Below are 22,266 nucleotides of genomic sequence, written 5' to 3'. Positions count from 1 at the left end.
TGAAACTGACTGGTGGGAGATTCTAGGGCTGTGTACAGGTGCTGTCTTGCCAGCGCCCCCTAATGGCTTTTTGGCCAATATCAACCACCAGACAATCTAGAGATTCTTTAGATTCCACTGGACGGAGGACTGACAGACTCTTAGGTAGAGACAAGCGTTTATTAATTGGTAAACATTAGCAAAGAAATTGATCAGCACCGTAGAATAAGAGTCTAATCCAAAGCCAACAGCAACTGGAATAAACTACAGAGCTAGCAATATAAGCAATAAGCCAAAAAATCTTAGGCAACAATAATCATAATACAGATAGAATAGTGATACGGAAGGAGAGGGGGGGTACCTTTCCTCTCCTCCTCCTCCTCAAAAGCGGGCCCGAGGCGATGACCCCAACGGCGCCCAGCTCCCGAAACCCCACACTGTTGCACAAGCACCACACTATACCCCTTGACTTAATAAAAGGATATTCTTCCTTTCTATATACGGGCGGAATAAGCCCATCTTTTCTTAAGCCTTTCCTTCGCCCTATTTTATTATGGGTTGACCGTATCAAACTACATTCTCCATTGACTATAATGGCTGCGCCCCAGCCAATCAAGAGCATGCATTCCCCTGCAGCAGCTAGCTCAGGGAGCCCTTGCACGCCTCATTTAACCTCCTGACAAGTTGCTGACGGCCCCCTGCTGCGAGAACAATGGAACCGAAACCAGCGACCTCGTAAAACTGTCAAAGTCTTGTTACAATGTATCCAGTTGTTTCCGTTTTCAATATACAATATACACTTGACCGGCAAAGGGGCCGAAAGCTTCGGAAAATGATATAAAATCAACCAAAGCTCCGATTTTCTCCATTTTGACGCCGTTCTACTCCGTTCCCTCTGGACTCCATGTTGCTGCCCACTTCCATAATCTCCTGAGCGACAGGTCACGTACTCAGGAAGACCCTAATCCGCTCGGATCGTTCTGCCAAACCCTTCCTCCCGACAATGCCCGGTGATAGACGATGCATATCTGCCCCATTGTTTCGCCAACACCCATACTCAGGAAACGTTTATCTATGTTTGTCTATGCATATCCTTTACTCTGCATATTTCCCCCCTCCCTTTCTGAAGTGCTGATCCATGTAACCCCACCTCCCTGTAATGTATTCATGAGGTCATCTATGTAACCCAACCTTCCTATAATGTATTCATGACGTTTTCTGCACTGTATTCTGGGACTTGGAGGGAACTTTTAAAAGTCTATGTCACCCCATTCTCGGGGTTCAATGCCATTTTGAACCTGTTGCGCAATAAACTTTGGATCTCCGTTTATTGCTCCTGTCTCCGGCTGAACTCATTTTCTTCCGCTAGGACCCGCGGACTCTGTCCGACGAGCTGGGTGGCAAGGGCAACTCCGCACCCGGAATTTTTCCGTAACAAATAGGTACAGTTCTTCATGTCTCCTCAGCCGATGGAGATTTGGAAGGTTTATCTGGGACACTTTGTGATAGGAATTTTATGGTCTTAGATATATGGCAATGTTCATAACCACACGTACATAGATCAGCACAGGAAAGCCAACCTGGAACCATGTTGATTCCTAAACTGAGCAAATGTCTCTCTGCATGGTCAAAATGGAAAAGCCTCCCCATTGTCTCTTCCTTCACAAATCCTGTCTTAATCTGTGTTTGAATAAATGTGTGAGCCTGTGACCTGGCACAGGAAATAAGTATTTTACCACTACAAAAGAATGGCCAGGCTCCCCAGGAAATCCAATCAAGTAACCTGCCAGACAGGAGATAAACAAGGACAAGAGAAAAACAACATTCAAATTTCTGTGATGTAGATGGGATGTATCTGAGGGGTGGTCTTAGGTTACACCCCTTCTGTGATGTATGCATAATGTTTCTGGGGGTGGTCTTGATCTAGAGGATGGGAATTTCAAAAGTCTTTATAATCCCTTGCACAGCATTTTTGGGGGTCCTCCTCCTCTCCTGCGTGTGAGGGGAGCACCCTGTTGCAACAGATCAATCAACAGATCAAGCTTACTAGCTGCTTTGCTTCTCAATATTCTCTGGTTGGCCTCTGTTATTTTCTCCTACCAATAGGGAACCTATGTAAGGACTCTATATGGGCTCATGGATACCCCATAAGGGAAAAGGGCATATTTTTATTTACAACAACTTCAGAATGGCAGACGGCTGCTCTCTTCACATTCTGGAATGGAGCATAGAACAATATATCAAGATCTCCCTGTCTGTCTCCTTAAGCTGCTGGCCCTTATATAGTCCATAGTGAAGCTCTCATGCCAAGCTGGCAACAGATGTAATTCATGCTGTAATTACATTCCCATCCTTTGATGTAATGAGGTTCCCATTCTGCACAGCCCCAATCACCCCACACTGCCGGAGGGAAAGGCGCAGGCCGTGGGAGGCTGTACCGCAGCCCCCATCCCACCCCCAAAGCCGTGGAAGAGGTGCTGACCGCGGGAGGCCCAGCAGGCTGCTCCGGGGGCCTGAGTCAGGCCACACCACCCAGGCGGCCCCAACCTGGCCCATAGCTGTCAACTTTTCCCTTTTCTTGCGAGGAATCCTATTTGGAATAAGGGAATTTCTCTTAAAAAAAGGGAAAAATTGAGAGCTATGACCTGGCCCTGATGCCGGGAAGGAGGTGGGGGCCACGGCAAGGCCTAAGCAGGCCCCACCACGGCCCCAATCCCCTGCCCATCCCCGGGGGGAAGCCATGAAGGTGAGCCTGGGCTGAAGAGCACCAGCCCTTTGCCTGGCCCCCACCCCACCCCCAACTGGGGCCCATTGTCCTGCTGAGATGGGGGCAGGGTGACAGTCACTCTGCAGCAAGGTGGGTGGCACCTGGCAGGTAAGCCCCCCGCTGTGTCGCAAACCCCGCCCACCTCCTGGAGGGGGTGTGAGCAGAAATTACGTTCCCATCCTTTCACTTCTTCTCAAACAGCCACGTTCCTTATATTAAAGCTACAGCTACATTGCAAATCAGAAGCACCACATTCTGTTTTATTCCCTGGTGCCCTGCTCTGATTCATGGACCCAGTTTGTCAGTCCAGATCCATATCATGATCCAGAAAATTCAAGTCGTTGCAATTCCATTTGCTAGCTCAGATGGCTTCAAAACGGAATTAGACAACAGCCCTCTTCCTTCTTTCGTTAAGCCACAGCATCAGGTGTCAGGCTGGGTCTTGGCACACTTGGAGAGGCTGTGTAACAACTGCCTCTCTGCTTCTTTTCCAGTTCCAACTCATGGTCTCCATTCAATTGGATTTCTATGCATCTCACGGAGACTGGATCTTGTACCCCATCTTTTCTGATGATCAGGAGGTAGTTCTATAATTAAATGTATATACCTTTCATCAAAGGGACGCGGGTGGCGCAGTGGGTTAAACCACAGAGCCTAGGACTTGCCGATCTGAAGGTTGGCGGTTCGATTCCCCGCGATGGGGTGAGCTCCTGTTGCTCGGTCCCTGCTCCTGCCAACCTTGCAGTTCGAAAGCACATCAAAGTGCAAGTAGATAAATAGGTACCGCTCCGGGGGGAAGGTAAACGGCGTTTCTGTGCACTGCTCTGGTTCGCCAAAAGTGGCTTAGTCCTGCTGGCCACATGACCCGGAAGCTGTATGCCAGCTCCCTCAGCCAGTAAAGCGAGAGGAGCATCGCAACCCCAGAGTCTGCCACGACTGGACCTAATGGTCAGGAGTCCCTTTACCTTTACCTTCCATCAAGGGTGGTGACCTTCCAGATGTTATTGGTCTACAACTCCCATCGTCCTCAACCATTGACCACGATGCCTATGATGCAGGGAGTTGACACCCAGGAACATAGGAAGACCTCATAGATCCCACAAGATCTAGTAAATGGTGAACATCTTAATGGAGTCCTGCAAACGAGATGTCCAGGAGTTTAGAGAGGAATAGGATGCAAAATGAGAAAGTGCTACATTACCTAAAACAATTTTCAAAAATGCATTGGAATCCATATAGAACATTTCTTTTGGTTCAAAACTGAGATTGATCTAGCAAAAGAAAAAGAAAGACATTTCAGTTATATTGGACTCAACAACCTCTTTACGGGAATGGATGGCACAATACTGATAGACCCCACTCTGTACCTAATGTGCTCATAGTGTTATTCTCCATTTGTTCATGTCTTATTCTTACTCAGACAAAACCAAGAGGATGGGAAAGCTAGAGCTTGCAAAGCGTGGAGGGTCCAGAAGGAACATAGCGTCCAGAAAGCGTAAAGCAAAAACAAATGAAACTGGTGGTCTGTATACAGCACAGTCATATGGGCTGAGGTTTCTCATAAAGTAGAGGAATGCGCGGGAAAGGGAACTTGATGGAGAGACAGGCAGGGAGTGGATTGTGCCAGGGAGGAGTGCTGAGAAAAGCCCACACAGCTCTTTGGGTGCCAGAGAGCCACTAAGCCCCATAGAAACCCCAGGGGTGAGCCCACTCTTTGCTGCTGGCTGCTGTGTTCCTTTAGTGTGTGCAGCCAGGAATGGCTGTACAATTAGGCAGAGTGAGGCAGTTGCCTCAGGTAGCAGGTCTGGGCCGTGGGTAGAGATGTGCAGACCACACAAGCTGCACTCCACCTCCTCAGTTAGTCTGCTGCCTTATTAGCAACATTGAGATAAGAGCCAATGGCCAGGCCAGCCCAGCTTGTGTATGTGGAATTACATGTTTGGAGGGAGCATCTTGTCATTTGCCTGGGGGGCAGAAAGTAGCATCAAAGGCCCCTATCTTCTGATCCAGACATTGGTCAGAAAACTTTCCACAAGCAGCAAGGCATCTCGTCTCCACCTGCTTTTATCCTCCCAATTGCCCACGCCCTGAACAGTTGAGTGTCTCTGGCTGATGGATTCCACAGCATATGGAAACCCTTTTTCCTGGAGTGGCAATGGTATGTTGGCTATTTATGGCTAAAGCAGAATTTTCTTTCTTCAAGCATCTGCTATTCAGGACTTGGTTACATTCTTCAAATCTCCAACGGGTGAAAGATTGATCGTTCTTGAGATTTTCATCTTTACTGTCATGACACTGATGGTTTTCATTCTGTGTAAGTACACAATTGGCATATGGTGATACTTCTGTCGTGGGCTTTGCTTCAATGCCAATAGCATTTCCAAAAAGAGATGGCAGGATCCACCTTCCATTTACTCCTTTCATCTCTCTTTGATTTTAGGGGGGGGGGAGTTACAGCTGTCACTCAGTGAGAGCAATGGCTCTGTTTTGTTGAGAGCCAGTGTGGTGTAGTGGTTAAGAGCGGTAGATTCCTAATCAGGTGAACCAGGTTCGCGTCTCCGCTCCTCCACATGCAGCTGCTGGGTGACCTTGGGCCAGTCACGCTTCTCTGAAGTCTCTCAGCCCCACTCACCTCACAGAGTGTTTGTTGTGGGGGAGGAAGGGAAAGGAGAATGTTAGCCGCTTTGAGACTCCTGAAGGGGAGTGAAAGGCGGGATATCAAATCCAAACTCTTCTTCTTCAAACTCTTCTTTGTTCTCCCTGAATAAGTGAGTCCCAGCACTTGGAACAGAAGCACAGCCTAACACAAGTCCCTGGGACATCCAGGACAATTCCCTTTCCCAATTCTCTCCTCCTTTCCCAACTAAATCTCATTTGCTGTGGGAGAGCCCCCATTTCTGGTCCTCGGCACCCTGCCTTCTGCTAGGGCTCCAGTCTCTTCAAGGAAAGTGTTTGGGGAAAACAGGCTGCAAAGGATAAGGCCATGGCTAATGTGGCTGGATCCAAAGCCTACCTAAATATCGAGATATATGCAGGGCTTTTTTCAGCCGGAATTCACCAGGTCTCAGTTCCGTCCCCTCTCAGGTGGGTGATGTTTCCATTCTAAGAGAACAAGGGAGGCATTAATGGCGAGTTTGAGTGCCTCTTTCCCCAGAAAAATAGCACTGGATAGATGAACACATGGCCTATTTGCCTAGTGAATTCGCTTTTAAAGTAAGCAAAGCTCAGGGAGAGGGAGTCAAGTGATCCAAGAATTTGCATATTTTAAGCATATGGCAGAGCACGAGGCTACCTGGCAAATGCAAGTCTGTAGGACAAAGAGGACAGGTGTATCTAGACACCAAAAATCTAAAGCTCTCTAAGGAAGGCCAACTATCTGGTGAAGAAATAGCAGGCTAAACGGAACCAGGACTTCAGACGACCAGGGCAGCCACAATCAAGGCATGGGAACCCTCAATCTAAGGGCTGAGAGCAGAAAATATTAATTGAAGTCGTTTTCATGTTTTGGTTGATTTGATATTTTATTAGTCCTTCTCCCTAAGGACCCGGGGCACGTTATAAGTCGGCAGTTTAAATTCTATATTAATAGCAGTTTGAAACCAAGTATCCCCTTCCCCAGCTTATCAGATTAGTGTGCCGGAACACAATTTCTTCATTTCTTTTCTACCTCCCTCCTTCTTAGATCGGAAGGAACTGAAAAAGAGAGAGGAGCTTCAAGTGGCGATGGATATGATACGAACCGTGGTTGTTGGGACTGATCCAGTCTACGAAGACAAGGATGGTAAGTATTTTATATGCACGTCCACACTTTTGCTGTAACATGTTTAAATTAAACAGAGTTCAATTCCTGTAGTTAAATTTGGGGTTCATATTGCTTGAGCAATACATATATTCAATGAAACTCAGCACCCAACAGAGTTCATCACTTTTTCATTGCTCAGCAGAAAGAAAAGCAGACAGTTGTGATTCTCACATCTCCCCACTAGAAATGCTGTCCTCTCCCATCACACTGTAACTCACGCCCCCGCCCCCACTTCTCCCTGCATGCCATCACCAAAGCTGCTCTCCTGGGGCGGGGGGGACTTTGGAACAGATTGGAGGGAAGGGGACGGAAGATTGCATTGCACAAGGGAAAATCCTTGCACTGACATTATATCCCACATCCCTAAAAGAGTTTCAGTGCCTCTATTTTCTTAGATCTCACAAAGCATAATTGAAAACTGCAAAGAAGTGTGCTTGCACACGAAAGCTCATACCTAGAACTAACTTAGTTGGTCTTTAAGGTGCTACTGGAAGGAATTTTTTGTTTTGCCTCTGGCATGAGAGTATCATGGAGATTACTCTAGAGGAGCTTGCAGGGTATATCCCTCTCCCAGCACCTTAGCCCTGGTAGAGGAGCTACTGGGCTGCTACAGGGCACAAACATGGGTGAGACTCCATCATCATGCCATCAAGTATCCCACAAGCAGACTGATTCCAGTGTCTTTGGAGCCAACCAACAAACATGGCGGCGGAAATTGGAGTATTTGCCACACAGGTCACTGTCCTGCTAGGTGGTTCCAAGACCAACTGTTCTATGGCACAGTCATTTACAGCATTTGGAAATTTTAACTCTGTGTCATGACTGGAAGACATGTGTAGCCAATCTCGGTGAGGGCAGGTGAAGTTACCCTTCCCTACAATATTTCCTCTTTGGGATGCTTCCTTGATTCCATCAAATTATTCTTGCTGATGGGAATACTATGTATAGTTTTGATCACTGCTTCCTCAATATATGTGGATTGGACCTTCAAATGTGACACCTGCTGCTTTTAAAATGTGCTTGTTTTATGCATGTTTAATTTCTGTCAAGGGCTATAGTCTCCTAGAGAAAAGGACATTGTCTTAAAAGATTTTATTTGTTCTTTCTGCACCCCTTCCCTAGTATTTTATAAACAAGCAAGTAGAAAGACATCAAAAGTTTTTTTGGATTGGAGTCTTTAAAGACAAGGGAAAGAAATGGTCGTGGCTGTCAGGAATGGAGGCTGCAGTCCAGTAAGTTTCTGAAGAAACATTTGTTAATGGCATGCATTCCAAAAAGTTGCAAGTTCTGTTTACATAATTGATCTGTTCACTCTCCAAATATCTTTTGCCATGCACTTTTCTCTGCTACCAAAGATCTGCAGATGTACTCCTCCACATCATGGTCCAGGTGAGCGGCTGCTTCTTCTCACAAGGTTGGAGAGGCAGGAAGGCTGCTCTTCCTGCTTCTCTAACCTAGTGAGTGTGGTGATTCAGAAGAGGGTGAGGGCATCCTTTTCAATGGGTTGCGCTGCTTAGCTCAGCTACAAAAGGACTTGCAGGAACCTCAACTGAGTGACACTCTCTTTAGGAAAATATTTCTACAGTTATCTGCTAAACAATCTGAATAACTAGCAATCTCAGAACTAAAATAATAGGAGCAGATGAGGCAAGTGTGTGAGAGAGCGTAGTTCACGTCACTCTCTTGGATAGAATCATAGACACATAGAAACTGAGCGTTGGATGAGACCCCAAGGGTCATCTAGTCCAACCCCCTGCAAAGCGGGAATCACTGACAGATCCCCAATAGTTTTGGGTTGTTTAAGACAGTTCATGGTTCCCTTTAAGTACCTTACAGTTATTTTCAACCCGTGTTGATGGATTGACAAGGTCAGAGTAAGATCTCACTCATCCACAGCTTGGTAGTAGAACAGCGAGCTGGTCTGGCATTTATTTGTTTTTTTTAAAATAATTTTTATTGATTTTTGTAACATATCACAACAAAAAACAAACAAGACACAAAACAAAAACATAGAAAACATGACTTCCCCATACCTCCCTTTCACTGCATCCTTATTTTACAATTCTTTAGCAACCCTTTAGTCAATTTCTCTATTAGTTCTCTTTAGATTTCCTTAAAGTTAATGTTTACAGCTGTAATTCTCTATTTCTTACCCCTTGACATCTTAGCAATCCTCAATTTTACAACAATTTTTAAGATATATTTTAAATTTCTTCCAGTCCTCTTCCACTGTCTCTTTCCCCTGGTCACGGATTCTGCCGGTCATCTCTGCCAATCCCATAAATTCAGTCACCTTTATCTGCCATTCTTCCAGAGTAGGTAGTTCTTGCATCTTCCAATACTTTGCCAAAAGGATTCTTGCTGCTGTAGTTGCGTACATGAAAAATGTCCTATCCTTCCTTGGCACCAATTGGCCAGCCATGCCCAAGAGAAAAGCCTCCGGTTTCTTTGAAAATGTCCACTTAAGGACTTTCTTAATTTCATTATAGATCATTTCCCAAAAGGCTTTAATCTTTGGGCAGGTCCACCAAAGGTGATAGAAGGTTCCTTCAGACTCATTGCATTTCCAACATTTATTATTGGGCAAGTGATAGATTTTTGCAAGCTTGACTGGGGTCATGTACCACCTATAAATCATTTTCATTATGTTCTCTTTTAAGGCACTACATGCCGTAAACTTAATACCAGTGGTCCATAACTGTTCCCAGTCAGCAAACATAATGTCATGACCGATGTCCTGTGCCCATTTAATCATAGCTGATTTAACCGTTTCCTCCTGTGTATTCCATTTCAACACCAAGTTATACATTCTAGACAGATTCTTAGTATTGGGTTCTAACAGTTCTGTTTCTAACTTTGACCTCTCCTTCTGAAATCCTAATTTCCTGTCCTGCTTAAATGTCTCATTTATCTGATGGTAATGTAACCAGTCTCGGACTTTGAACTTTAGTTTCTCATAACTCTGAAGTTTAAGCTTTTCACCATCTCGTTCTAGGATTTCACAATATTTTGGCCAATTAGAGTCCATATTAAGTTTTTTCACCGCCTTAGCTTCCATTGGTGACAACCACCTAGGAGTTTTACTTTCCATCAAGTCTTTGTATCGATTCCAAACATTATACAATGCTTTCCTAATAATATGGTTTTTAAACCCTTTATGCACCTTTACCTTGTCATACCATAAATATGCATGCCAACCAAAGTTATTATCATGTCCTTCTAGGTCCAAAATGTCTGTATCTTCAAGGAGTAGCCAGTGTTTCAGCCAGCAAAAGGCCGCTGATTCATAATAGAGTCTTAAGTCCGGCAGGGCAGAGCCCGCTCTATCTTTTGCGTCAGTTAAAATCTTAAATTTTATTCTGGGCTTTTTGCCCTGCCAGACAAATTTAGATATGTCTTTCTGCCACTTCTTGAAGCAATCCACCTTGTCTAGAATCTGTAAGGTCTGAAATAGGAATAACATTCTAGGCAATACGTTCATTTTAATAACAGCAATTCGGCCTAACAAGGAAAGTCTCAACCTGGACCATATTTCTAGATCTTTCTTTACTTCTGTCCAACATTTTTCATAGTTATCTTTAAATAAGTTCACATTCTCTGGTCTGGCATTTATTACCAAGACTGGATGAATAGAGGGTCGCTTTCTCCTGGAACAAAACCCAATGGCATTCATCTCCATTGATGCACCCAATACTAATCACTTAACCTTTTTGGCAAAGGCATTGAGTAAAGTTCACAAAAGGCCATTGGAGTTGGATAATGCCAGCTGGGAACTTAAACCCTGTATGCCAGTGGTTCCCAGTTAGCTAAGTAGTACAGACCCCTTCTTTTTCAGAAGCCAAGACCCATGGGCCCCTCTACCTTTGAACATTTGGATATCTCTGTGGCAGTTTTTGTTATGTGAATGGTGTAATGGAGCCGCTGGGTGGGTGGTTCTTGGACCTCCAATTGGTGAATCACTGCTGTATGTGAACTTAGACTTGATCAAAGGGCACATCCAACCTGTCAGGAATGATTGATGAGTGCTAGCAGAGATAAGAGTCTGGGAATCCAGCCATATTTACAGGATTTATTGGTTTCTTGTCGTTATTTACAAGAGCTCTGAAAGTCAGCCTCCATCATGGTGAGTCAGTTGCCTCGACTGAAGAAGCTTTCGGTTTCCCCCAGCATATCCACTTTCTGAGCCCAACCCCCTTCCTTCCTCTGTGACGAGAGTGGCTGGGCCCCGGAAGTGGCTCCCCCCTCTCAGATTCATTGCCTCCTGACAGCCCTTCGTCACCTTCCTCCTCCGAGGAAGAACAGCTGCTAATTAACGGAGGCTTATCTCGGTATTCTCTCCCCCTTCTCTGCCTGCAATTCCCTGACACAACCCAAACATCTCATGGGAGTAAAACAACACCTACTACACCATTATTACTAATATCGATTGAATAGATTCATGGAGAGTTAAAAATGGGGGAGTTATAGAATACATTTACACAGAATTTTAGTGGTCTGTAGTGGGACTTGATTCAATATACAATGGACACTGGAGAACGCGAGGCCTTACCAGAAGTGACAATAAGCATGGGGCTATAAACCATGAATCTTTTTTATCTAACTCTGGAATGTATATACCAGGAGAACAACCAAGATGACCAAGGAACTGGAAATGAAGCCTTATAAGGAATGGCTGAGGCAATTTGGAAACCTGGAAAAGAGGATATGATAGCCATCTTCAACTGGAAGATGGAGCAGGTTTATTTCGTGCTTCTCCAGAAGGTTGGATTCAAATGGCATGAAATGGCATGAAATGGCATGGTTGGATTCAAATGGCATGAAGGAAGATTCCAACTAAACATTTGGAGGAACTTTCTGACAGTAAGAGCAGTTTGATGGGGGAACAGACTCCTTCAGAAGCTGGTGGACTCTCCTTTGTTGGAGATTTTTAAACAGAGGTCGGAGGACCATCCACCAGGGATTGTTCAGCAGCGATTCCAACAATGCATGAGGTTGGGCTGGGTGACCCCTGGGGTTTCCTTCCAACTCTATGATTCTATGATTCCATGAGGCATTTGGAGCTTCAGGGTGGACCAACAACTGCAGGCTGGATTGATCAAAGATGGCATATAAACCTGTATGGACATTTGACACAACACAACAGAGCTGTTAGAAGGGGAATGAAACGAGAGGCAGGGCTGAGATTTGGATATGCTTCCCTACGGGGAACTGATAATTAACGAAGGAGGAAAATGGAAAGTGAAGCCATATGAACAAGTCAAAGATTTAGTTTATGATTGGCTACATCATTATCAGGTAAACGAAATATTCAAAAAGGATTTGAAGGGAAAAGGTCATGTAGAAAAAGAATCAAGTTTCCAAAAGGACATTATAAATAATGAGTATAAAACTTTGTCAAAAATGTATAAGATACTGCTGGAATGGAATACGAAAGATGAAGAGGTTAAATCGGTAATGATACAGTGGGCAAAGGATTTTGGGTATAATATTCAATTTGAAGATTGGGAAAAACTGGAAAGAGCATTTAAAATTTACGGCTTGTATTACACTGAAGGAGAATGTGATGAAAATGTTTTTTAGATGGTATATGACACCTGTAAAATTAGCAAAGATGTATAAGGTTGACAACAAATGTTGGAAGTGTAAAGATAAGGAAGGGACATTCTTTCATCAGTGGTGGGAATGTAAGAAAGTGAAAAGCTTTTGGGAAATGATATATAACGAGTTGAAAAAAATGTTAAGATATACTTTTGTGGAAAAACCCGAAGCTTTTCTCTTAGGTATGGTAGGAAAGGACATCAGAAGAAAGGACTGTAAGCTTTTCCAGTACGCGGTAACGGCAGCCAGAATCCTGTTAGCCCAGAGGTGGAAACAAGAGGAAATACCGACGATAGAAGATTGGAGACTAAAAATGACAGACTATGCAGAACTGGATAAATTAACTGGGAAAATCAGATATACTAAAGATCAAAAGTTCATCGAAGACTGGGGGAAATTTGTGGATTATCTGAAAAATATATGTGGCGTGAATACAACGCTAGTGGGATTTAAAGAGGCACTATAAAAAAAAGAAAACAAGTATTGTTTATTAGAAATAATGGGAGTAAGTAGGAAAAATGGCAATACGAAAAAAGGGAATGTGTATTAAAGGTATAACCATGGATGATTGTCAGAGACGCTGAAGGAAGTCAAAAAATAACTAAGATTTGTTGTAGGCGGGTTTAAACGAAAAATTGGATGGAATTTTATAAAATGTATAACAATAAAAAATATTATTAAAAAAAGAGATTTGGATATGCTTCGAGGATCAGGCTATGGGAAGTCGTAAAATCAAAATTACAATTCGGAAAACAATTTGATCTTTATTATTTTAGTTTTTTATTTTTATTGGATTATGATTTGATATGTTAATTGGAGGTTTTTTATTGGGAAATTAATATACACTCTAACGAAAAAAAGAAGGGGAATAAAACAACATCAGCCAGTGTGGTGTAGTGGTTAAAGCGGTGGACTCAATCTGGTTAACCGGGTTTGCTTCCCTGCTCCTCCACATGCAGCTTCTGGGAGACTTTGGGCCAGTCACACTTCTCTGAAGTCTCTCATCCTCACTCACCTCACAGAGTGTTTGTGGTGGGGAAGGAAGGGGAAGGAGATTGTGAGCAGCTTTGAGACTCCTTAGGGTAGTGATAAAGCGGGATATCAAATCCAAACTCCTCCTCTTCATCGTCCTCTTCTTCTTCTTCTTCTTCTTCTTCTTCTTCTTCTTCTTCTTCTTCTTCTTCTTCTTCCATTAGACAGGCAGTCTCCCCACCCCCACCCCCTTCCCACTGCATCAATATGGAGATAGTGCTTCCCTTTGGTTTAAGCACTAGATGCTGGGAGTAAACATTTATTCATTCCACTGGTCACCCGTCTTGGTTCCTATTCGAACAGTACATGGACACTTCTACATAAATGTTGTTATTGTGTTTGTGATGTGTGTGGTTCATTCTGTCATGAATGCTTTAGCAGTTTCTTGCATTCAGGGGGCTGGACTAGATGTCCCTTGGGGTCCCTTTCAACTCTATGATTCATTCAAAACCAATAAAATGTTTGTAAAAGAAAAAAGAAAGATGATAGCTAGATCCAGTGCTTTTTTCCTGGGGGTACGCAGACCCCTAAACATTTTGTGAATCTTTGTCAAAATCTCCGCTCGGCCAAGCCGATAAGGCCTCATCTTCCTCCGAGCTGAGCCTTTGAAATCGCCTCCGACCTGTATAATGACCTGAGCCTTTGATAAGGCCTCAAGCACATTCTATCCAGCAGGGTTCCCAGCACAGGGAAGAGACGAGAGGTTTGGCTACATTGTAAGGAGTTTTATTTCTAAACTACGCAGAACAGAAAAGACATCCTCTCTCTATGAAAGCAGAGAGCAACTGAACAAAGGAACTAAGGAACAAAGGAAACAGGAAACCACTAACGTCACATCCCGTCTCCCTTTTCCCGTGAGACTGCAAAGTCTCTGGAATGTAAACAGGGTCCTGGGACTCCACGCAGCTGCACAGTGAGAAACAGAAACTAACATCCTCCCCCTTTCGGTGAACACCACTGGGCAGCGTGTCAGTACATTATCAGTACAAACCCAATTTCTGTGCATAGGTACCGTGTTGATCCTTCGGAACAACCTTAGAAAATAAATCAGCAGGAATTTCATTACCTGGCATGTAGGACACCGTTACAAGTCCTTTCTGAACACATTCTCTAGCATGTTGCAGCTTCTTGCACAACCAATCAAATAGACCCTGGTTGTACATAGAGCAAACTCCAGATGTGCTTTTCCTGTCTGTAGTGTCACTTCCAAAACTCGCATCAGCAAATATCTCAAGACCACCAGACTTCTGATTGTTAAATGTCAGTCTGTAATGCATAGTGCCTTTCAAATAGTGTGCTATGCATTTCAGAGCTTTCCAATCCTTAACAGTAGGAATGTTGACTTGTCTGCTTAGCAAGTTACAGCTAACTGCAATGTCAGGTCTTGAACATCTGGCAATGAAATTTAGTTTGCCTAGCACACTTCTGTACAGTGAAGTGTCAGAAAATGCTTCTTCCGTGTCATCTACCTGATAACTTGTTGTCATTGGTGTGTCTACAGGGTTAGCATCCATCAGGTTTAGCTTGGTTAACACATCAGCAATTTTCTGCGACTGGTATACTAGGAATTAAAGCTGCATCACATAATGGACACTTCAAGATGGCGGGGGCTGCTGAGCAGACTGCCAGAGGTTACACCCCGGGGAAAGCTGATACAGTATCCCGGACCATGCAGGGATGTGTTCCTGAAACCGAAAGCTCCACAAAAGGGAAGCTTGTGGAAGAAGAGTGCACGAGGGGGGTGTTTCCTGTTCAGGGGGTGAAATCTCCAAAGCAGGAGGAGCAAGGGGAGTTGGCTGCCACGTCATCCCAACCATCACTGCAACCAGCAGGTGGCACTGCTGTGTTGGAAGCAGTGGATGTTTTTCCTGTGAGAAGTTTGGGCAGAGTCCAAACGCCAGGATGATCTGCGCAGATGTGGTCACTAGCTGTTCCAGTACAAAGGCTAAGGCAAACCTTTGTGGAAGATGGAACTGGTTCACCATATTTACACCAAGAAGGGTCCGATCCACCAGTTGTGTGAAGACTCCTTGGAGGTGCAGAGTGTTGTGGAGTCTGGCACACTTCCCTGTGTTCCATTCAGCTTTCTGTACTTGTAGCAGAGTGTGCACAGTGCTAGCCGCTTGGTGTGTAAGCTTGCAGAAGATAGAGTCCACACGCTGTTCTTCTAAACTAACAGCTTTATTTACAGCAGAACAGTAAAAATAAACAAACCATCCGAGACAGCAGGCATCTTGCTTCCTTGTTCGGCAGCAAAAGCGAAAGTCAGACAGAACAAAGAAGCAGCTTCTCCAGAAGTTGGAGACAGCTCCTCCCCAGAACAGGCAGTACGATGGGTTCTGAGCTGTTAACCCTGTAAAGCTCTGATTCCCCATCACACCCCTCTCGTCCTGCACTGCTGGGGGCTCGTAAGTTTCACCACTTACCCCAAACACAGACCTTTACAGAACTCCCTATGACGCTGAAAGCTCAAAGGTTTCATGAACCCATCTGCCAGGTTCTTCTGGCTTGAACAGTACTGCAATCTCACCAAGCCTAACTGGATACTCTGAAACACATTGTGGAAACGGATGTCTAGGTGTTTGGTTCTGGCCTTAAACTGCCCAGACTCTGCCAACTTCAGACAGGGTTGATTGTTCTCCCACACCGTGACAGGCAAACAACAATCCCTGCAGATTTCTTGAACCAAACAAACATAGAATTCCAATTCCCTGCAAAGCTCAGACAGCACACTGAATTCAGCTTCAGTAAAGGAAAGCGCAATGAGACTTTTCTTCCGGTGTGATGGCCTGGGATTTGGATTCTGATGCTGAACCTGAGGAATCCCAGCCTGCACAGGATTCCCCACCTCCAGAAGCAGCTGAGCCAGGGTTGGGGCATGAGCCTGAAAGGACCCCACCTGTGCTGGATCCTCAGGTGCAAGCACCAGCTGAGTCTGCTCTGGCTCCTGAGGTGATGGAGGACACATTGCCTGCAGGTGCTCCACTCTCAGCCCCGTCAGAGGAAGCTGGGGTTGCCTCTGGGTCCGGTAACCCTCCAGCCTCTCCTGAGCTGCAGAGGCTCAGGGCAGAGAGGCGGAGGGAACTAAGTTCCCGCAGGAAGAGTGCTCGCCTCCAGGCCACGAGAGGCGAGTCTTCTGAGGATCAGGGCCGCCCTATGCCTCGGGACATATAAAAGCCAGCCACAGTCCCAAGTTGCGGGAGCAACGTTGGTGGTTGTCAGTCGCTGCCTGAACCCTGCCCTGCACCCAGCTTCGACTTTTATGGACTGCCTTCATATTGCTTCATCAACCATGGGCTGGACCTTGCCTCTTGATTAACCCCCGGGACCAGTACACCGGGACTTCCACCCAACCAAAGAGTCCCCAAACCTTACCACCATCCCAGATACGGACTTCCTGTTAGCCAGATTTGTCCAATCGCTATCTGTCCTGCACATCAGCTAGCCATCACCCTTAGCTGACAGCTTGAGACAGAAATCCTTGGTATCCTGCAGATACGCAGCACCCTCTTGATAACATTCCAGGCACTCACACTCGGGTTTGTAGCTTCCTTGCTGAGCAGATTGGTAGCAAAAGCAATGTTCGGTCTGCTCCAGACTACCCAGAGCTGACTGAAAAATCTCAGCTTTTTTGAACTCAGCGCATTCTACTTGCTGACTATTTTCACATAACTTGTCTCCATGGGTGTCCTGACCCCTGAATACAGTTACAGATAGATAGCCGTGTTGGTCTGCCATAGTCAAAACAAAAAATTCCTTCCAGTAGCACCTTATGTTTGAACCAAACAAACAGAATTCCAATTCCCTGCAAAGCTCGGACAGCGCACTGAATTCAGATAAACGAAAGCGCAATGAGACTTTGCTTCCGGGTGTGATGGCTTGGGATTCGTATTCAGATGCTGAACCTAAGGAATCCCAACCTGCACAGGATTCCTCGCCTCCAGAACCAGCTGAGCCAGGGTTGGGGCATGAGCCTGAAGTGTCCTCACCTGTGCTGGATCCTCAGGTACAGACACCAGCTGAGTCTGCTCTGGCGATGGAGGCGCCAGAGGACCCATTGCCTGTAGGTGCTCCACTCTCAGCCCCGTCAGAGGAAGCTGGGGTTACCTCTGGGTCCGGTAGCCCTCCAGCCTCTCCTGAGCTGCACAGGCTCAGGACAGAGAGGCGGAGGGAACTAAGTTCCTCCATAAGCTCTTTCTACATTCCGCACACTAATATGGTTTCTCCCCTGCATGAATTCTTTGATGGGAAGTGAGACTGGCGCTCTGACTGAAGCTCTTTCCACATTCCATACACTGATGGGGTTTCTCCCCTGTATGAATTTGTTGATGGGAAGTGAGACTGTGGGGGCGACTGAAGCCCTTTCCACATTCCACACACTGATAGGGTTTCTCCCCTGTATGAATTCTTTGATGCGAAGTGAGACTGGAGCTCTGACTGAAGCTCTTTCCACATTCCACACACTGATAGGGTTTCTCCCCTGTATGAATTCTGTGATGGGAAGTGAGTTTGGAGCTCTGACTGAAGCTCTTTCCACATTCCACACACTGATAGGGTTTTTCCCCTGTATGAATTCTTTGATGGGAAGTGAGATCGGAGCTCTGACTAAAGCTCTTTCCACATTCCCCACACTGATAGGGTTTCTCCCCTGTATGAATTCTTTGATGGAAAGTGAGGTTGGAGCTATGAGTGAAGCTCTTTCCACATTCCACACACTGATAGGGTTTCTCCCCTGTATGAATTCTTTGATGGGTAATGAGGTTGGAGCTCTGACTGAAGCTCTTTCCACATTCCACACACTGATAGGGTTTCTTCCCTGTATGAATTCTTTGATGGAAAGTGAGGGTGGAGCTCTGACTGAAGCTCTTTCCACATTCCACACACTGATAGGGTTTCTTCCCTGTATGAATTCTGTGATGGTAAGTGAGATCGGAGCTCTGACGGAAGCTCTTTCCACATTCCACACACTGATAGGGTTTCTCCCCTGTATGAATTCTTTGATGGGAAGTGAGAGAGGAGCTCTTCCCGAAGCTCCTTCCACATTCCACACACTGATAGGGTTTCTCCCCTGTATGAATTCTTTGATGGGAAGTGAGAGAGGAGCTTTCAGTGAAGCTCTTTCCACATTCCACACACTGATAGGGTTTCTCCCCTGCATGAATTCTTTGATGGGTATAGAGATGGGAGCTCTGACTGAAGCTCTTTCCACATTCCACACACTGATAGGGTTTCTCCCCTGTATGAATTCTTTGATGGAAAGTGAGGTTGGAGCTCTGACTGAAGCTCTTTCCACATTCCACACAATGATAGGGTTTCTTCCCTGTATGAATTCTTTGATGGGTAGTGAGGTTGGAGCTCTGACTGAAGCTCTTTCCACATTCCACACACTGATAGGGTTTCTCCCCTGTATGAATTCTTTGATGGGAAGTGAGAGAGGAGCTATGAGTGAAGCACTTTCCACATTCCACACACTGATAGGGTTTCTCCCCTGTATGAATTCTTTGATGGGAAGTGAGAGAGGACCTCTTCCTGAAGCTCTTTCCACATTCCACACACTGATAGGGTTTCTCCCCTGTATGAATTCTCTGATGGGAAGTGAGAACACAGCTCTGACTGAAGCTCTTTCCACATTCCACACACTGATAGGGTTTCTTCCCTGTATGAATTCTCTGATGGGAAGTGAGACTGTGGCTGTGACTGAAGCTCTTTCCACATTCCACACACTGATAGAGTTTCTTTCCAAGGATATTTTGTTGATGGGAAGTGGAATGGGAGCGCTGACTGCAGCTTTCTCCGCACTCCAAATTTTCACGTGGCTTCTTCTCTCTGGGGATTTTATTGTGGTCACCTTCGTTCTTGATTTCTGCTACATCACAATCTGCCATGGAGACAAAAAGGGATTAGAACCTCAGGAACAAATGGAGAAGAACTTAAGGGAGTTCAGTGTGTTTATTACCTTTGTTGTTTGTCATTAAGCAACATATTTATTATGAGATTTTGTTGAGTTGTTGACTGTTGCTTTGTTTGATATACAGTAGTGGTCAAAATTGTGGAATACTTTTGGAGAAAAGTGTATTTTAGAGGTTTGATGGCTCATAACACTGCTTCTTTTGGAGTAATATCATACAATTATGTATCAACGGAAATTGTTCATTTACCCATATTCTATCTAAAGCTAATGCTATAGCCAAATAACCAGAAAAAGGAAGCACAACTTGCTTAGGTTGACTTTTGTCAGTGTCTTTGGGATTGCTATCAAGTTGGTTGGTTTTTTTGTGTTCTTGTAAAACATAATAAAATTACAGAAATGGCACAAATAGTTGACTGGTCACCCAGAAAGCGATGTAAAATTGTACTGTTAAGTGAACAAGGCTACAGTTATGAAGAAATTGAAAATCTTAACCAGAGCTGGCCTTTATATATTTTTGAAGAGGTATAAGGAGATTCAGTCACTACAAAATCAGACTGGTAAAGGCAGGGAAAGGTGCACAAAGGCAAGTGACAATGGACGAGTGGAGACACTGTCCCTACATGACAGAAGAAAATCATCTGGGTGGATACAAGATGACATGGTGCAATGTAATGTGAAGTTGAGTGCAAGGACTGGTCTAAATGTTAGAATTCTAAGGAAAAAGCCATTGTTATCTCTCAAGCAAAGGTTGAAAAGATTAAACCCATGTTAACTGGACAGCGGAACAATGGGATAATGTTATTTGGTGCGATGAGACCCAAATCTCCTTGCTTGGTAGTGATGGCATGACATACGCGAGGAGAAGAATCAGAGAAGATTTACATCCTACTTGCATTACACCGACCGTGAAACACCCAGATAGTGTGTTGATCTGGGGTTGTATGGCAGCGAAAGGTGTGGGCAAAATTTATGTCATTAATGGGAATGTAAATGCCCTAAAATGCATAAATGAAATATTTGCGCCCAAACTGAAGCGTTCCTCAGGTGATCCTTTCACAGGTGTTGAAGCATATTGTCAGGGAACTGCCATCGGTTCAGGAGGGAGAGAGGAAAAGCCAAATGGATTACAGAGAGCCTCCAGGGATCATGGGAAGCAGCTCCTCTTCAACAGAGCAGAGTAAACACACCTCCAGTGGAGCAGAGCTGCAGGAGTCGGAAGAGGCAAGGCGGTGCCAGGACAACTTGCCTGGCCAAAGCGGGGAGGAGAGGGGTCCTCCGTTACCCATGCTCTCCTTGCGCAAAAAGCATCCGTGCAGAGAGGGGAGGCGCAGACTGGGCGTCAAGAAGCTGCTTTGCTGGGGAAATTTTAGGAACCGCCCACTCACGGATTCTGCCAGCGACTGAGTCAGCCACGGGAGAGTGGCGCTCCGGACAGATAAGGTTTATTTTGGCAGCAAAAGCAAGGCTTCACAGCTAAGCAGGGAGATATTTGCCTGCTTGCTCTCGAGCAACCCCTTGGAAACATTCACACACACACACACACACACACACACACACACACACACACACACATATATATATTCTATTTTATACTTCGACAGGATTCCGCTCCATGTCATGTTGCTGCTGTGTGCAAAAGGTGCTTTCAATATAAAGATATTTCACGGCTGGAATGGCCTGGGAATAGCCCAAACTTTAACCCAATCAGAAATCTATGGAGCCGACTAAAGAAACTTGTTAGTCAGAAGCAACCCAGCAATAAAGTCCAATTAACAGAGGCAATAATTTAATCTTGGTTTCACTTTATTACAGTTGCAGAACTAAAAACTTGGTTCTTATCATGGGAAGGCATTGTAAGGCCGTAATTAAAGCTAAAGGTTGCCAATGGTTATGACTGCTGTTCTAATAAATGGTTATGACTGCTGTTCTAATAAATACTCCTTCATAAAAGTTCTTTCATTACATTCTTCATTAAATTATCTTTCCATTGATATATAATTTTATGGTATTACTCCACACAAAAGGGGTGTTATGAGCCATCAAACCTCAGAAATACACTTTTCACAAAAGGTTTCCACAATTTTGGCCACTAGGAGAAGTTGTTCACTTTAAAGTTAATGTTCTTTTTATATGGGATCAGATTAATATTTATGTTTCATGTTTATATATGTGTTGGAAGCGGCCCAGAGTGGCTTGGGCAACCCAGCCAAATGGGCAGGGTATAAATAAAAAATATTGTTATTACTACAGTGTTACATCAATTTAAGAGCAATCCTGTTCTGGAAAAGATTAAGTTTGTAAATCATCATCATCATCATCATCATCATCACTGCTACTACTACCTGAGATTCAATAAGTCTAGCTCTTCTCTGGGATGAATTTTGTTTGGCCCAACCATGGCACCCCCTTCATCTCCATTGTCAGTCATTTCTTTGATCAATCCAAGACTGACAGGAGCAAATACAAAAACAGAAAACCTGAAGCTACGTATGTGGTGTCCGGTACGTTTCCACAGCTCCAGAATTACCAGACTTGTAGCAGAGCGGCACAGCGAGTGCTTCTTGTGTGTGTGAGCTTGCAAAACACAGAGTCCAATACACTGCTGTTCCTCTAAAATAACAGCTTTATTGTATGTACAGCAAGATAAACCATCGGAAGATGCAGACATTGCGTCTTCCTTGTCTCAGCAGAAAACGAAAGTCAGAAAGAACGAAGAAACAGCTTTCCCGGTTGTTATGAAAGCTCCTCCCCAGATGCAGGACATTCTGAGCTGTTAACCTTGTAAACTCTAAACTTCACAACTTATCTTTCCTAACAATTATGAAGCTGACATTTAAGATGGCCTGGGCAGTTCTTGTCAGAGTTGCGTTCGATCGAGCAACTCCTCCAGTCGAGCCTTCGGATTACCCTCCAAAGATAATTAGCGACCTGAGCCTCTGATAAGACTCCAGGCACGTTTCCCCCCATTACGCAGAGTATCCAGCACAGGGAAGGACGAGAAATATGAGCTACATGCTAAGAGTTTTATTGCTAAGCTATGCAGACAGAAAAAAAATACATCCTCTCTCTGTGAGAGCAGAGAGCAACTGAAAAACAAAGGAACAGGAAACCAGTAACATCACATCCGTCTCCTGTCTTCCGTGAGACTTCCAACAGTCTGGAATGTCTCTGGAATGT

General features: G+C 44.7%; 2 protein-coding genes across 8 annotated transcripts in view; one reads left to right on the top strand and one right to left on the bottom strand.

The window, feature by feature from the left end:
- Positions 1–22,266, bottom strand: part of LOC310843215 (uncharacterized protein) — a 292,631-nt gene that overhangs the window by 190,245 nt on the left and 80,120 nt on the right. The window lies entirely within an intron of this gene.
- LOC310843796 (uncharacterized protein) overlaps positions 1–22,266 on the top strand; it is an 80,707-nt gene that overhangs the window by 1,051 nt on the left and 57,390 nt on the right. For 3 of the 5 annotated variants that reach the window (XM_083737551.1, XM_083737549.1, XM_083737548.1), the window contains exons 2-5: positions 3,241–3,327; positions 4,167–4,268; positions 4,950–5,060; positions 6,429–6,527. In XM_083737551.1, coding sequence (XP_083593677.1) covers positions 4,181–4,268; positions 4,950–5,060; positions 6,429–6,527 — 298 coding nt within the window. In that variant the 5' untranslated portion in view covers positions 3,241–3,327; positions 4,167–4,180. Of the gene's footprint in view, positions 1–58; positions 145–2,248; positions 2,339–3,240; positions 3,328–4,166; positions 4,269–4,949; positions 5,061–6,428; positions 6,528–22,266 lie in introns of those variants that run through there. The other 2 variants (XM_083737552.1, XM_083737550.1) reach the window with 2 other exon arrangements.

The sequence above is a fragment of the Podarcis gaigeae genome (genome assembly GCF_964106915.1).
Source record: "Podarcis gaigeae genome assembly, chromosome: 4".
Taxonomy (NCBI): domain Eukaryota; kingdom Metazoa; phylum Chordata; class Lepidosauria; order Squamata; family Lacertidae; genus Podarcis; species Podarcis gaigeae.
Note: the sequence above shows the minus strand (reverse complement) of the source record. Positions and strands in the feature narration are given on the sequence as shown.